This window comes from Lathamus discolor, chromosome 1 (assembly GCF_037157495.1).
Source record: "Lathamus discolor isolate bLatDis1 chromosome 1, bLatDis1.hap1, whole genome shotgun sequence".
Classification (NCBI taxonomy): Eukaryota; Metazoa; Chordata; class Aves; order Psittaciformes; family Psittacidae; genus Lathamus; species Lathamus discolor.
The window spans coordinates 14882636-14899811 of record NC_088884.1 but is presented as its reverse complement, the minus strand read 5'-3'; the positions used below and the strand labels follow the sequence as shown (position 1 = coordinate 14899811).

The 17176-nt window shown below is 41.7% G+C and overlaps 1 protein-coding gene across 3 annotated transcripts in view; it reads left to right on the top strand.

Annotated features, from left to right (window-relative positions):
* The window catches only part of DOCK4 (dedicator of cytokinesis 4), a 265386-nt gene extending 253578 nt beyond the window's left edge, over nucleotides 1-11808 (top strand). Inside the window, exons 49-53 of one of the 3 annotated variants that reach the window (XM_065695013.1) lie at nucleotides 166-333; nucleotides 2157-2229; nucleotides 4697-4810; nucleotides 5766-5827; nucleotides 8716-11808. In XM_065695013.1, the coding sequence (XP_065551085.1) occupies nucleotides 166-333; nucleotides 2157-2229; nucleotides 4697-4810; nucleotides 5766-5827; nucleotides 8716-9141 (843 nt within the window). In that variant the 3' untranslated portion in view covers nucleotides 9142-11808. The other 2 variants (XM_065695172.1, XM_065695089.1) reach the window with 2 other exon arrangements.
* Nucleotides 11809-17176: the final 5368 nt, after the last annotated feature.

Genomic DNA, 17176 nt, shown 5'->3' with positions numbered 1-17176 from the left:
GTAATACCGAAGCTTAGCCAGACTTAGGGCATTTCTTGGGAATGACTTGCTGATGTATCTGCTGGGCACTTTCTCAGTTTCCAGCATACAGGAAAGAGCAGATGTTCTTTAAAGCGGTTTTACAGTTTGGTGCAAAGAAAAAAATTATCCCGTTTTTGCTCCCAGACTGCAAACTCTTGCTTTGCCAAATGGAATGCGACTTCTGTCCCACACTGTACCCGTGATTCGATAAGGGAGGCTGAGGAGCTCGTAGGCCCAGCCTCTGCTCTCTCTGAGACTCGCCCAGCAGGAAAATCTCCCAATCTGTCTCTACCCTCAGTGTCCCAAGACAGGGTAAGTAGAAAAACTGACTTGCTTGTGCAGTGATGTCTCAAAGGTCTGACAGTTTCTTTCTGCCCTCATAACCATAAATGAGGATGTATCTTTCTGGGGAAGGTACAACTTCTTTCTCTGGTGCTCTGTCTCTATCCTGAGCGGTAAAAATGGGCTGATGAGAAACAAGATTCAGATTCTCTGCCTTCTGATTAAGAAGGTGAAAAGAAATCCTCAGGACAATAGTAAGGAGGTATCTGCAACTCTCATTAGAATCTAAATGCTGAAACTATTCCTTGTCATTTCTATTTTTATCCTAATGCCAGGTAATTTCAACAGTCCTTGTTGGAGCTTCACACTAAATTAATGAGGAAGGGACCACCTATTTATGAACATCTTTGTTACAGCTTAATGAATGCAATATTCACAATAGTTTTTCAGCCAGGAAAGATGAGATACAGAGGCAAATTCCTGCACTTCAAGTCCAAGCCAAGTCTTTTCAGGCCATAGCTACTTCATTTAAGGAAGTTTGATGGACTTCTGAAAACAAGACCACAGCAGTACTGCATCCGCTTCCCTCACTGAAATTGATGCTCAAGGTTACATGTGTTCAACTGTTTTCAGTTAACATCCATTTGTGCTTGCTTTTTGATCTCTGGCTGAGTGACTGTAACAGTGTCTCTGTAACTCTTCCCATACTCTGAAGAGGAATGCCTGCTATCATTGACTGGTCAACAAGCCTCCTCAGTTTTTGCACTATTATTCTTCCTAATGGAGCTTTTTGGGTTTCACATTTTTGGGGTTTTTTTTTGTGCATCATTAAACATCCTGTGATTCCTCTTGTTCTTCCATATGGGTTTACATTTAGTTATTTTAGTATGTCTTCATTTCTCTGTATCTCATTCAGCCTTGTCTCTTTATCTCCTTCAGTTTCAGTTGCTTTTTCAGGCTTTGCTCTTTACCTTCATGACAGAAAATGGACTTCAGCACTTGCCCACCAGATCCTAGTGCACTGCAGACTCACTAGGCAGTGAAGATTCAATCCAAACCAGGCAGGAACATACGATGACATTTTCTGTCACGTTAGATTATACATGTAGTTACACCACCTCAATTTAATGGTAACTTCAGGAAAACAGCTGTTACCTGTTCCAGTATGACTTTAGCACAGCACAGATAGACATACATAGAGAGACAAACCTAGTGTAGCTCAGTCTAATAAGGCATTTCCGCTATGTGATGTTTAAACTCAAGTTAAATTGGCCAAATATTTGTTCATCGCTTTGTAACACAGCTGCAACATGTTAGGTCAATGACACTTAGTTTGCAGCTGGGTCTGCCGTCTTGTGGTACCACGGTGTAGTACCTCGCTGACTCGTCATGGTCTTCTAACATTGCAAGATTTAGGAATAGGATTTGATTTGAATCTCATGGCTTCTCTGACCTTGCTTTAAGGAAAAAAGATTGGGTCGGGGGAAGTAAAGTTCTGATTCTGCAGTGAGGTTATTGCAAATCTATCCATGCACTTGTTTAATAATCTACCAAGATACCACTTGAGGAATGAGCCTTATTTTGTTTTTTAGGGAGCTGGAAACTGTCAGAACTTAGTACATAATAATTCTGTCTCTGATTCCAGTGTGTTCAGAAAACTGGTCAACTCCCTATTTTATGCTCATATTTTTATTAAACTATTTACATACTTAGGTGATATTTATCACCACCGCCTGACCTGTGTAGGTCAGTAATTATCTTGTGGGGATAATAATACTATGATATTTGTTTTCATAAAGGCTACTGAAATACAACAGCAGCTGTGCATAAACCATGCTGTTCTCAATTTACAGAGAATACTATTCAATCATATTGGAGATGGTGCTTTGCCACGAAGTGATTCCAATCTGCCTGGCCCTGACAAAGGTGAGTGGAAATGCCATACCATACCAATCTGGGAAGCAATGAAAATGTAATTAATCTGTCATATTCCTGTGGAATGCTAATTTTTTTGAATGCATACTGTTATCTTCATGTTTTAAAACATTCTAATTTAACTAAAACTACACTAACACTCTGAAGTTTCAAAACACTTTGCCAGAAAGGAGGGAATATAGTGTTTGTTTGAACTGAGTGTTGCACTCACAGGGGCCCAGAAGTTTGCAGGAAGGGGTGATGGAGCAGCAAGTTGCAGCAGGCTGCATGAGAACCATTCTTTCTGCTTCTCAAGAGAGACGTGGGGTGATGGACTCTGGAGATTAACTTCTGGAGACTGGGGCAGAGAGAAGCCAAAGAGATGGATAGAGTCCTAGAGTTTGGCATCTGCTGGTCCTCTTTACCAAATACAAATCACTGTGCTTTTGGTTACACTTTGATGGAAAAGAAATTGTGGTTTGTCGGGGTTTGGGTTTCTTATTAATTAGAGTAAATGAGAAACCTATGAATTTCCATAGACAAAATAATGCCTTTCATAATTCTGCACATGGGGAAATTCAATATTGTTGGCACAGTTATTGTGCCACGATTTCATTGGGCATGCCACATGCATAATATGCTCTATCATTTCATTATGTGCTGCCCTTTGTGGTGCCTCGAATGAAGGATACAGTAAAACAGGTGTATTGAAAAGAGATATGTTAAGAATCCACTGTAACAAGAACTGAACAGGAACCAGATTTTCATCAGTAGGAGCTGATTTTTATAAGTATTTTTGTGTCCCAGTTTTTATGAAAGCTGAAGTGTAGAATTCTTCACAGGGCTGAAAAAACATATGAAAAAATTCAACGTGGAAATGGCAAAACTTTTCCACTGGCCTATGCAGCCAAGTAAATTACAGAATTATTAAAATCAAATATTCTCTCCTGGAGACTTTAGCAGTCCAAAGAACTGACTGCTTGGATGATTTATAAGACAAATTTGACTTTTCAAGAGACTCAGGCACTTGAAGTACCTACATCTGGTGCCAAGTCATTTTTAGTATGAGGGCAAAACCATACTGCTAGGTGACAGCCTACTATAAAAAAGCAAAGAATGTATTGCATATTTTGGCAACAAGAAAGCAAAATGATCCTGTAGAAAGCAGATAATTCTGTGCACTGTTCTCAGGATCAACTAATGTGCAATTATACTGTAACAATATTGTTACAGATACAAAACAAATATTTGTGCTGTACTTTTTGCATTAGGTTTGGTATATACTCGTATAATGGGAATGCAGTCCTTCTGTGAGCCCTTGATGTTCCTGTAATAGCAATAATTGATACCATCAGTATAGCAACAAAACTTTGCCTTTTTGCTTTATCTTTATACATGAGCACAGAGTCCTTGCATGTGGTTTTCTACTCAGAACTATGAAATAAGCAGACAAGAAGGAAACTGTCATGTCAAGACGAGGTTTGAAGCTTTGAAGGTGGGAGAGGTTTGGTGGGTTTTTTTCTGGGGAAAAGGAAGATTTGAAGCAGTGTTCTCCCACTTTTTTACAGGACATATAAGGAAAATTGTGGGATTTAAGTTAGGTTTTGTTCTGTCCATGTTAAATGCTCTCTCTTTCTATCTGACTTCTTTCCAGTATCGGTGGCTCCTTGATAACATAAGATAATCCAGTTACAGAAGCTGTTTCAGACCTTATAGGATCATACAGTTAAAGTATTTGTGTTACATTTACCAGTTCCATGACAACAGCCAATTTTATGTGTGTCACGGTGGTAGTCAATTTACATGATCAAGCAGAGATCCTTGACCATGGACACAAACAGTGTACATAGATTTACTCGGTCCACAATAACGTCCTAATTTTTTTTTTTTTTCACCAGACACTTTCATTTCTTCCAATTTTTACTCGCTTCATTTTGTGCCCTTCTTTAAATTACAAATTTGTAGCCTATGAAGGCAACAAAGGAGTGTTAGCACGGAAAGCTTTCTGAGGGAGGTTGATTGGAATTTGGCAAGTTCGTTTCTCTAGTCCCTTCTGTATATGAAATGAGTTAATGGAAACAGTTTATGAATAGTCTGTTTCCCTCTGTCTAGAAACCTCTAAGTAGGAGTCTGGTTCAAAGATAAGCTGATTATATTAACAGGCTTCAAGCTTATCTCCCTTTGTGGCTGTTTTTGCAGTGCACCAGAGTGCTCTCTCAGCTGCTATTCTTGCTGATGGTCCCAACTGCTATACAATCATAAACTGACCTGAGGGCCACATGCATACATCAGGCAACCAGGAGATTGACAGGCATTATTTAAGAGCTTTTCAAGTGCTGATGTGATCATAAAAGCTTTTCAGGCATGCTTATTAAGTTGTTTAATGTTTTCACTTTGTGTAGTTTTACCTTCCTGGATAAAGGCCAATCAGAGATATGGATGTGTTGATGGATATGCTAGCATTTTCGTTCTCTTCCAGCTGTGAACAGCACCCCTAGCAGCTGGAGCCTGGACAGTGGGAAGGAAGCCAGAAACACATCAGAAAGTGGAAAGCTCATATCTCCTCCTGTACCACCAAGACCTGCACAGACTGGTGAGTTAATGGGCATTTCAGGCTAAGCTCCAGTAAAAGAATTATTTACTTGGGGGCTTAGATTCTTTCCACTCTGATTAACATTTAACTTCTTGGACAGGTTACTTTATTATTTGATTACTTACATAGAAGCCTGTAGTACTGACTCTGCAGGTATTTTCATCTCATTAACGTTCTCTGTAATATTCTGTTTCCAATGCTCTGCCCCTTCACTAAATGACTGAGTAGCTTCAGACAGCTCATGCTACTACTAGGGAGGATGATCAAATTTAATCTTTTGGTCTTAAGATAATTGGAAGTTAGCGGTCAGAAATTATCATTAATCACAAAGAATCTTACTGGCCAGAAAAAGCACACCAATCATGGAAGTACATGAGTTCTATTACAATAACCAATTTGCCTTTCAAAAGATTAATTTCCACTTAAAAGAAAGGCTGCTTAAGTGATACTATAAATGCAATCATTCTCAAGAGAGTGAAAATGTTTTTTGAGTTCGAGACTTACTCCTCAAAGGATGTCCAGGCATGTTTACAGTATATTTACAGGTAAATATTTTATAAAGGTACATTATGCATTGTCTTTTTCCTTATTTGACATGCAAATACTTGATATATTTCTTAAGAGAAGAACAAAAAGAGGAGGGGAAGGGTTGTTAAACTGACTTACTTTGAATTCTGTTATAGTTTGATAGGATATAAACCAATTTAGTGACACAAAATTTGCCAGAAAAGATGGATGGAGAAATCTCTTATACTTCATTAGTTGTACTGCAACATAATCCTGACAACAAAGTAAAAGACACAAAATCTCTAAAACTATTTGCAGCCATCAGGCAAATACCTGGAGGGAACCAGATGTAATGTTTGTGTATTGAATGATTTCCTATCCACTTAAAAAGATTTCTTAGTGAAAATTGTAATTCCAAGAGTGCACTGACATCTTTCTGACTTTGCAGCATCACCAGCAAGACACATAGCCTCCGTTTCCCCTTCTCCTGCTGGCAGATCACCAATGAAGGTACCGTCTTACTGCAGTGAATTGCCTTTGTGGGACAGGTTGTATATGTTGTGGGGTACATAATATAATCCTAAATAATGTATATTAAATATGTACATTTTTTGTTTTATTATCATATGCCTATACAAAAAACATTCACAAGAGTAAGCAGAGATACACATCTCCTGAGGAGGAAGAAAGTGGCACCCCAAAATTAGTGTTTTTCCCCTTGAGGTCCCTAATCACAAGTCCTTGGTCATTTTCCTGTTCGTCATCTCGTGAGTCTGTAACATTTCCACTTGTGGCTGCACAGTGGTTGAGCTTCAACACAGAGCAGTTTTGCCTGGTCATCAGTGCCTCATAGTCCAACTATCACAGTACAGCTGCTGAAGAGAGTACCAATCCAAGGGTTCACATTAACTGCTTACTAGGAAGCTCTTCAGAACATTAGGGGCTTTGGGGCTTCCAGCATAAGAAGAACATGGACCTGTTGGAGCAAGGCCAGAGGAGGGCCACGAAGATAACTGGAAGGATGGAGCACCTCTCCCAGAGGTGCTCTGAGAGGCTCTTAGAGTTGGGCTTATTCAGCCTGGAGAAGAGAAGGCTCCAGGGAGACCTTACAGCAGCCTCCCAGTGCCTAAAGGGGAGCTACAAGAAATCTGGGGAAGGGCTTTTTTATAAGGGCATGTAATGACAGGACAAGGCGTAATGGCTTTAAACTGAAAGAAGATAGATTAGATATAAGGAAGAATTTTTTTACTGTGAGGGCAGTGAGACATCTCAACAGGTTGCCCCAGAAGCTGTGGCTGCCCCAGCCCTGGCAGTGTTCAAGGTCAGGTTGGACAGGGCTTTGAGCAACCTGGTCTAGTGGAAGGTGTCCCTGCCATGGCAGGGGAGTTGGAACTGGATGAGCTTTGAAGTCTTTCCCAACCCAACCCATTCTATGATTACATCTTGTGTGAAAGGTGAGCAACTTTTTCCTGGATGGACTCAGTACTGATGATTCTTAGGGATGTTTGAAGATTTTCCTAACATTTTCTTCTAAAGGCCCACACAGAATTGAAGCATTTTGCAGCCAAAGTCTGGATTGCCACCTGGGAGAGGAATACTGGCCCACAATACTCCTGAGAGATCTTGGATCTCACTTTGAGCATCCATGAATTTCCAGACTGTTTGGTGTCTAGACTGTTACTACTGGTACAAGCAGTCTGCACTGCTGTCAGGAGCCATGTGCTTACCCCAGCTCCTAGATTGAACGAGGCAGGGTTTGCACATATTTGCTCTTGTTCTGAATGACAAAAGCAAAGGTCCTAAATCTTATGCATGGTTACTTAATCCAAGTGTCAAGAGTTCTTGGAACTTGAACCTATTACATCATTTATTTGAAAACCTTGACCCTGTTCATGTGTGGAGTAGGAGCGCAGCTGCAGCCCCTTCATATGCAGAGGAACGAAACCTGAAACAAGTAGTTAAACAGACCCACAATGTCTGAAATGTCTTCAGCATGTATTGAGCTTCAAATAAAACTTGCTTTGCTTTTCCCTAGCCATATGCAGGGCTCAGTTTTTAGCCTTTGTTCCAACTGTTATGTGCTGCCAGAAAAGGCCATCTTAGTACAAAACCCACTGATGTAAATGAAGATTTTTTTTCCATTGCTTTCAGTACACGGTGGATCCAGTCCTAGATGGATAACTAAAATTATCTCAACAGCATAAAGTCAGTGCAGCCAGCTCTATACACCCCTTCTCACTCCTTTTCCTCCCCTCCCCACTTTTTGTTGCATGGCTCACACTTTCACCTAAAGCTGAGCAGCTGAGCGCCAGCTAGTCTAACAAGAATTGGGTGAGAAATTTGTCTTTAATGTGATTTCTCCATCCCTTCTATAGCCTGTGCTTGAGGCTGTTAAGTCTAGATTGTCACGGATGGCTCCAGTCAAAATTGGATAAGCTGCAAAAACTTTTTAGTTGCCAAGTACGGTCTAACCTTTTACAGTTTTCAGTTGAAGCTGCTTCACTAGAATGGAACTGCTCAGTGTTTTTGGGTAGGGCTTTACTATCCCTGCCTTTTACTCTTTGTCAGCACTGTTGTTGTCACTTGGGTCCTCAGCTCTCTGTCCCCCACAGTTCCCCCCAGACCTGTGAGGCTGTTGGTACAGCCATTTGCAACTGTTGCCCTGCATTGGACCCCATTTTGTGCAAGCGGCATGGTGTGCTCAAACAACACCTGGGAGATGGGGGAAAGGAAGGGTGGAACAACTGTGGTTCAAAATGCCATCTACAGCAGCAGCAATGCTTCATCTTCTGCCTTCCTGCTGCTGCACCTGGATGGGCTGGTGCCCAGCTTGGCGTCTGCTCTTCACTTCACATCTAACACTGGTATAATGACACAGTCGTAAATGATGCCACGATGTAAATGCTCTTTTCATTGCATGACGGTGCACTAAAACTGGGAGGAAAAGCTTTGAAAATGAATTTGGAACTGAATAGACTGAAGTAGGCACAGTGGGTGAGATGCACGTCCTGTGCTTTGGCATTAGGGGGCAGGACACCACTAGGTATGCCAGGCGCGGGGTTCAGCATTTCACTGCAAGCTAGGAAAATCGAGTGTTCATTTTAAAGGCTTCCAGATTTTTCCGAGGTATTTTGATTGTAAGATAACATTTAAGCACAGCTTTTTAGTCTCACTTACATGAATTACTGGCATGAGCGCTGTTTAAGGTGTACCTGGGCACCTGGAAATGAGCTTTTTATTGCTTTCTCACTGGATCTTAATTACAGGGATATAACGTGTATGTTTATCAAGCCCCAGAATCCATGTGCTGTATCTCTGTATGTTTTTGAACTGAGCACAGACACGCTCTCCCTTGTTTACTCCAGGTAAAGTATTCTTCTGCCCTTTCTTTCGAGCAGGGGTCTGTGCAATCGTTCACACCATCTCCAGTGGAGTATCATTCCTCGGGGCTCATATCCAACTCCCCGGTGCTGTCGGGGAGTTACAGCAGTGGCATCTCTTCGCTGAGCCGATGTAGCACATCAGAGACATCGGGCTTTGAAAGCCAAGGCAGTGAACCAACAGTGACTGTCTCAAGCTACAGCGTCCCTGAAGAGCCTGTGAGAAAAGAAAGTAAAACCCCACCGCCTTACAGCGTGTACGAGCGGACTCTGAAGCGCCCTGTTCCTCTACCTCACAGCCTCTCCATCCCGCCCGCCACAGACCCCCCAGCACTGCCGCCCAAGCCGCAGCTGGTCCGGACAAACAACCTGGAAAACAGCAGCAGGAGAACTGAGCAGGTTCCCCGGCCCAGGCCTCTGCCCCGAAAAGTCTCTCAGCTATGAGAAGCCACTTTTGTATTTAATTGCAACCAATCCTTTCCCGTTTAAGAAATAATATTTTTTAAAGATGGTAAAATGCATTTAGTTAGGCACTTTAATATTTCGCCCACCTTTTTGTTTGAGTAATTTTGAAATGCTTATTAATATTGTGTTGCACATGTGAAATGAAATTACTAATTTAGGTTGCCAGCTATTGCAGGAAGCATGAACAAGAGGATTTTATTTTTTTTTTTTATTTGGTGGTGAATACTGATAAATGCTTTTATTTGTACTTTATTTTTATTTAAAGAATTAAATCTAAAGCCCTACAACTCTCATCCGAGTTAGCCGAATGCTTCTTACAAAATGCAGAATATACTGACTGAACCTATACTACTAGAGATAAATGCACACTTTCTAACAAAGTAGTCTGTAGACTAGGATGTTTCTGCAAGTAGACTGAAAGTTGTTTCTCTTGCCCGCTGAACAGGTTGGTCATTTCAAATGTCTGTAGAAATATGGAGATATAATGCAAGTTATACTGCAGAGAACTGTTGTAAGAATGTGGTTTGGAATTTCTGAAACACGCACTTGGCTTATGTTCTTTTTAAGATGGAAAAATACCTGCGTTTCACTCAGTGTACAGCACCATTCTGGTGAATCCTGATGAGGTTTGGTGCCATTAGTGTATTATTGTACCTGACGCATCCTTTTCTTTTTGAGGTGCAATTTACTTTTACTCTTCCAGTTAACATTTTGATGTTGTTCTGTTTGGGGTTTTTTTTAAAGCTAGCAGTTTGCTAGTGGAGGCTCTCCGCTGTTTTTTGAAAGTTCACCCTAAAATGCAGTCTGTGCATGGAACAGGTACAAATGAATTGTTCATTTAATTTGCATACAAGAATCAGTACTGACTAGTAACAAAGCAATACTTTAAGCAAATTTTCAGAAATAGAAACATTGATCAATAAATTTCAAAAGCTAATTGCAAAGGTCATTAATAATTCTGTAAAAACCTAGGAAGGATTCTGAACAGCTCTTTGGATGTGTGCGTACTGATGGAGCCAGGGTTTGGATTTACTTTTTAGCTTGAGTTCATCACCATCATCTTTATTGTAGGAGAATGGTGTTTGGCCTTAGGTTGTATTTTCGTGACTGGCTTCTGAAGAGCTCTGGAAAGTAAATGCCAAGCCGTAGGAATGTGGAAGGGGAAAAAAAAAAGCACCTTCTGTATGTATTTTTTGTATCCTCTTTCTTTACTGACTGTTTAAATGTGCTTGGGATCAGATGTGTGAACTGCATTTTAAATCATGCTGTTAAAACTATTCTCCCTCTTTTGTTGGGAAGCTCATGTTGATTTTAGCTGTGTTTGATTTGTTGATAGTTTAACTGGAAGAAAGTGACCACTTTTTATATTCTCTCAATTAAACCTTCAGCAGTTACAAGCTGCTGACGGTAGTTATAGAGGTTTTCTATAATAAATGTTCAAGTATTTTTGTACATAATTGGTAAATTTTAATAAGGAGTGTACCATTATGTGAAAAAGAAGCAAACAGTTGTGTATGCAGTAAGATTGTTATAATTATGCCAAATACTTTATGTATGGAAAAAGAATATTTGTAAATATGTGCTTTTAACAATAATTCTGCCATATTGACTTTACAATTTTGAATGTCAGAAAAAATTAATATATGTTAAAATATTTATGTTTTAGTGAAAGTATCATAACTTGAAATGGAACATACACCTTTTAGCTTTGTATCTTGCTGATTTCAAAGTCTGAAATTCTTTGAACTAGCTCTTGCTTTCTACTATAACATTTTGTGTCTGTAACCACATCATAAGAGGTGTAGAAAGCTCCGTATTTATGCTGATGTAAAGAAGTAATGCCTGAGATTTAAATAAGGTGTCACAAGTAAGATAACAAAGCTGCTTTGGTTTTTTTTTTCACCCATGTAGTTTAATATGTTTTGTTGACTAGTGCTTGAGCACAGTATGAATCAGTGTTATTTGCTCCTGAAGCCATCTTCTTTTCTTTCAGGCAGTGAGCAGAGTTGATGACTATATCATTTGCGTACATTACTGAAGTCAGCTTTGGAGCAAAATGTTTCACAAAGTTTCTGTTTGCCTAGGCACTCATATTGGTTGCTGCATAATGTTAATAATGGAATAAAAAGACTTGGTTAGTCTTTACAGTACAACTTGTTTTCTACAGAATGAGAGATTACAGTTCAGTTTGTGATGGAATTAAAGTTCTGACTCCTTGTCTTGCTAAATCCAGTTTTCTTTCTGTTAAAATTCTCCAGATTGATCTAGTTTTCTCCCTGTTTGGATCCATAATTGCTATGTGAGACAATGTGGGAAGTATTGACCTGCTCTTCTGAACAAGTGAAGAATGTAAAATTTACTAGGAGAGTTTACTGTAAATTAACCTGCATGAGCACTCTGTTTTTATAACCATGACATCAGGAATACTCTGAATGATAGCAGATGGTGTAAAATTGACAGAGTACTCTAAAACCGAGCTGACACATTTTCTGTTTAGCCAGTTTCGACAAATTGATTCTGTAAATCGGCTTTTCAACCTGATTACCTATAAAAAAATGTAGTATGAAAATTTGTTATGTATGTTGCAGCACCCAGCGCTTGAAAACCTAAACACCTAATGTAAATAAAGTTCTTGTTTGAATTTTATGTATTAGAAATGTAGTTTTATCACTTTCTGGATGACAGTGAGTAATTCAGAAGCTCTTACAGGAGGACCTATGAGAACAAATTGCTGTTACTACTCAATAGCTTGAATGATAGCCAACATAGGTGTATGTGAGATGATCTTGTATTCTAATGCTGCATTGGAGATGGTGGTACCTCTGGGATGCCACAAAAGTAGCTGCTAACTGGGCTGGCTGGCTCTGAAATGGTGCAATTTAGACTAGTTCTCGTGATGGGCTAATACCTTTGTTGTGTGAGCGAACTCAATTATTATGATGTCTCAAGTCAGATTGTAGCTGAAAGCCTGTGTCCTGAAAGATGCACAGAGCTAAAGTTGCCCCTTGCTAGTAAAGGTTTTGTGGCAGTACATATGTAGCCCTGTCCCCATGGAACAGGGTGTAGCTGTGTGTAAACCTTCCCTTCTGTATGAAAGCAAGACTCTTCCCTCCTGCCTAATCACTCTTATTCATAGACTGTCCAACAGTGCCTGCAAAAAGCACAGTGACTGAGCAAAAAGATACCAATTGGCAGGAGTCAATGCCTGAGGTATAAATGGTGAAAACCATCTTGTTTTGAGTGCAGTTGTGGTCAGCGAGGCATGTGGCAGCATTGCATCAGTAACGCCAGGTGCTGACAGGCACAGCTCTTTGCTCCAGAGCTCTGCTAGTAGCTCGTTTTCCTACAGCACTGATGATCCAGGTAGACCCTTGACATCTGCTTGCTGGAGGGCAAAGCCCCATCTGCTGGGACAGTGTGAAAGGATGTTCAGCACTGGAGCCCCTGCACTTCTGACCATGAACCAGATTCTGTAGGAGAAAGACCTTTCCATATTAATTGAATTTATCTTTTCCTTGTCATTTTAACTCAGCTTTTGACATACATTTCATATAATTAACTAGGATGATTAGTTACTTTGGATAACATTAGCAAAAGCATCTTGTGATTAAATGGCTACAGTATGCAAGCCTCAGGAACATGAAAGGTTTGGAGCTGCATACCTCACGTGTGCAGTAAGCATCAGGGTGGGGTGGCTCTTCCTGGGTGGTAAATTAAGGCTGCTGAAGAACGAACAATAACTATATTTTGAAGATTGGATTGCTCAGTAAGGAACTCGGTGTGCTTGCAATGACAGGCTGATGGCTTTGCAGGCTTCAGCCGTGACAGAGCCTGTGACACGAGCCTCCCAGGCATGGCTGGGCAGGCGTACCCAGGTCAGAACTTGTGTTAAGGATGCAGTTCATGGCTCCTCTGTAACTGACTGGTGCTAGGTTTGTATTTATTTCAGGAAGACTGTTTTAGAAGAAGGGAAAAGAAAGTGAACAGTTCGGAGACAAAAAGGGAAAGGTGGGGGTGGGGTGCAAATAAAACTTGGGCAAAGCCCTTGATGGCTGGGTAATAAATCCAAGTGTGTTTTCATATTTCACCTTTTCAGCCAGGAAAAATAACAGTGGGAGAAACTGAGATGTTAGCTAAAACTGAAGCATCAAATGTATTTCGTATGCTTTTATAGCATTATTGTAGCCTAACTGCTGGTTGAGCCGAAGGGAAGCTGGAAGTCCTGACGAAATACGGGGGGAGTGGGGGGAAGTGGGGTGTGGTATTATTTGACAAAGGCTTTGGGGTGGGTTTTTTTTCCTCTTTTGCTGTGGCTTACAGAGGACAGGGAAGTCACTGCCATGACTTGCGAGAGCACGGACTTTCTAAATCACGAAGCCCTGAAAAATACTAAGATCTTTCGCTGGGTTTGCTAAACATTTCTTTCCTTACCCAGTGGTGCATAATTCAGAGTATTCTCAATGAACATCTTGGTATTTTAGAAAGAAAATCCACGTCAAAATTTCACAGGAAATAGCTGCTCTGATAACTTATAAGCTGCTGAGATTTCAGTTATGTATTTAAATGGTTTACATCATTGATTTACTATTGGTACCGGATCCACCAGCATATTTCAATTTGTTCCACTTCCTGAGAGATTGAGAGGGATTTTCTGCATTACATTCTTGCTTATTTGTGACAGACTGCTATAGCTGCGGGTTTTCCTTGGCCTCACTGGCTTCCCTTGCAGTGTTTCCTCTTGCCTTTCAAAAGAAAGGCCACCAGTGAGGAGCTGCTTCAACCTTTTCCATGGGGAATATTTCAGAAGCGCAGCCCGAAAGGGATGCAGCACAGGCATGCATCTGCTCCCATGAAAAGGATCACAAGGGCCTTGGGAGCAAAAAACTGTGGGGGAAGTTTACCTGCGAAGCATCTCTAGGAGTTTGTGTTCACAGACATGTCAGTAGCTCAAGTACAGAGTCTAAGCTAATTAAACTAATTTACTAAAACCAGTAGCTGAGTGTAGGTAACGTCCTGCAGGGACTGAGTTTTGCTAAGGGTTGAAACTCAGTCCCAAAACACCCTGTAAATGGAAATCCTTTGCCTTGTTTCCTGATCTTTTAGCAGAAAAATAATGCCAGCAGATACACTGGGGGGGGGGGGGGGGGGTGTTTGAGGGTTGCTGAGCATGGGATAGAGGGAGACAGGGAGACAAACTATTCCAGTATGGGGAGCAAATAAATGCTGAATCTACACTTGAAACCTTAGATGACTTGAGAGACCATTGCTCTGGATCTCCGGATGAGCTGCTATGCAAGGGATGTAACGTGTGCAGTGATTTGTGCTCAAACTCAAAATACGCTCTGGTGGAGGGAAACCAAAGAGCTCTGAAGGCAGCTGCCTACATGCCTTGAGCTGTAGAGCCAGTCTCGCTTTTGCCATCTGCTCCAAGAGGTGGGTGTGCTGCAGGAATGCTGTCTGGAGCAGTGTGCTGCGGCCTGATCACTGTGCCTGGTTTGGAGACGCTAACTCAGCCTCTGTGAACATGGTGCTGCAGCAAAGGCAGGGGTGCGATACAACACCCAGTAAAATGAATCCAAAGGTTCATATCAGTATTGTTAGAAACTGGCATGTGCCCAAGAGGAGCTGGGTGAACGAAGCTGGTACCTAATGAATTCAGTCCCACCTGAAGAAAATAAAACAGTTTAACAGTGACCACAACAGACGTTTACCATGAACAAAATACATCAATAAACTCAGCTATTTTGTTTCAGGTAGTGTATTGGACAGAGCAGCAAGTGTTAACTGTGCTGCACCCTCCTCAGGCCATTAAGTGCAGCAAAGAAAGACTCCGCACGCTGGACAGAAGTTTTCTATGTTATCAAGGAGAGTTTTCCTGCATCTGCACTCCCCTCTCCAAGTTCCTTCTCAGAACTGAAGCACATCCTGTCAATACCCCTAAAGCTACAATTCAGTGGAGTTTTTATGGCTGTAAAACCTGAGCTGCATAACGATCAGCAAGCAGAATCAAAGCAAGTTGTAATCTGATTCTTCAAACTTGCAGGCAGGGTCTGTAGGGCAGCAAGCAGAAAAAGGGAGAAAATTGGGTTTCAGGTCATAAAGATCTATTTTGATTTCTGAAATATTTGCTACTTTTTGAGAAGCGCTGGATTTTTACCACGTACTTCACTGGGCTTTTCCCCTCTGTGTGAGAAAATGCTGTGTAGTGGGTTTCTCTGGTGGTTATGTAGGTTTCTATTACGTTGTACCTAGAGAAGATGTTTCTTGGTTTTGTTTTTCCCCAGTCCTGTGTAGAGACAGGGTAGAAAAGAAAGAAGACAGAAAAAGTCAGTGCTATATAATCTCTTAGCTCAAAGGTGGTTATGTTCAGAGAAGTTCTCTAGCTAGCCCTTGATCCCAAACCTTCAATGAGTAAAGATCAGTTCTAAATTGTGGATTTACTACTTGTTTGAATATAGATTAAGAAAAGCTTCCTAATGCTAGAAAAGAGTCAACAGTGCTCCAGGGAGCATACTGCACTTACAAATGAAGCAAAGCACAGAAGCACCTCCAAGACTTGCTGTAACACCCCAAAGGTATCTGAATGGGAAAGGACAGCCACTGAGAGACAGAGGTACACACATTGTTCTTCAAGAGATGTATTTACTTCCTGCTCCTCCCTCCTGCTGCTCCCTCCCTTCCTTCCTCCCTCCACGTCAAAATCTGCCCAGCTGAAAGCACAAAGAATCATTTCACAGAATCACAGAATGGTTGAGGCTGCCATTAACCTCTGGAGGGTATCTGGTCCAACCCCCCCAGCCAAGCAGGGCCACCTAGAGTCAGTTGCCAGGACCATGTCGAGATGGTTTTTGAGTACCTCCAAGGATGGAGACTCCACAGCCCCCTTGGTCAGCCTTTCCCAGTGGTCAGTCAACCTCCCAGTCTTGATCAGAGGGAACATCTTGTGTTTGTGTCCATTGCCTCTGGTCCTGACATTGTGCAGCACTGAAAAGAGCCTGGTTCTGTACTTGTTGCACCCTCCCTTCAGGTATTTACATACATTGATGAGATCCCTCCTGAGCCTGCTTTACTGCAGGATGAACAGTCCCAGGTATCAGCCTTTCGTGACAGGAGAGATACCCTTAATCATCTTCATGGCCCTTCACTGAACTTTCTCCATGTCTCCTGTACTGCTTTCTCCATGAAGTGTCTTGTAATCACAGCATGGATGAGCCAAAAAAAAAAGCCACCTTAGTCAGAGTTTCCTATTTCAGAGGGAATCCCACAGCATAACTGTGCTGGCCATACCCATTGATCTTACTGGCGGCTATACACCTGCCCTGCGTGAGGGCAGAGGAGCTATCAGGGAGACTGAGCTGACGTGGGGAAAGCAGGTCTTCCAGAGCCAGTTCAATGGACCTGCATTGTGCAGCTTCCTGCCCAGCTCCAGCAGAGCAGCAGGGGTGCTCAGAGGAGCTCCACAGCCTGGACACTCCCTGCTGGCCCCCCAGTCCATGCACAAGGTCAAAAAATGGGCAACCTTCATCTTGCTGTGGAAAGTGCTTTTGCACACACCTTGGATGTGGGGAGGTATGGACACAGATACGCATCACAGCACACTGCCCTCCCTTTTGGTGTCCTTACTGCTGCAGCAGTGATGTATCTGTGGTATACTGAGTACCACAAGTAGCTGTCATGGTATTGTACACAGTTGTCTTACCTGCAATGAGCCGCATCACTGTAAAGAACACAGGAACAGTTGAAATGTCACATTGTAAAACAAAATTGCTGTTTATCATTCTCACCAACCCTATACTTACTGGGAAACTTTGTGGATTTCACACATTCTCAGTGAGCCTTTTCTGGTTCAGTGCTATTTTTATTGAAGACATCACCAGCCCATCTTGCAAGTGAAGCTTTCAGCAGTTGTGCTAGATGAAACCAGGCACAGCTTGAATGACAGGTCTTCAATACTGCACTGGCTCATTAGCGAGCTCTGTATTCCGCACTGAGTTGAAGGAACGCAAGTAACCTG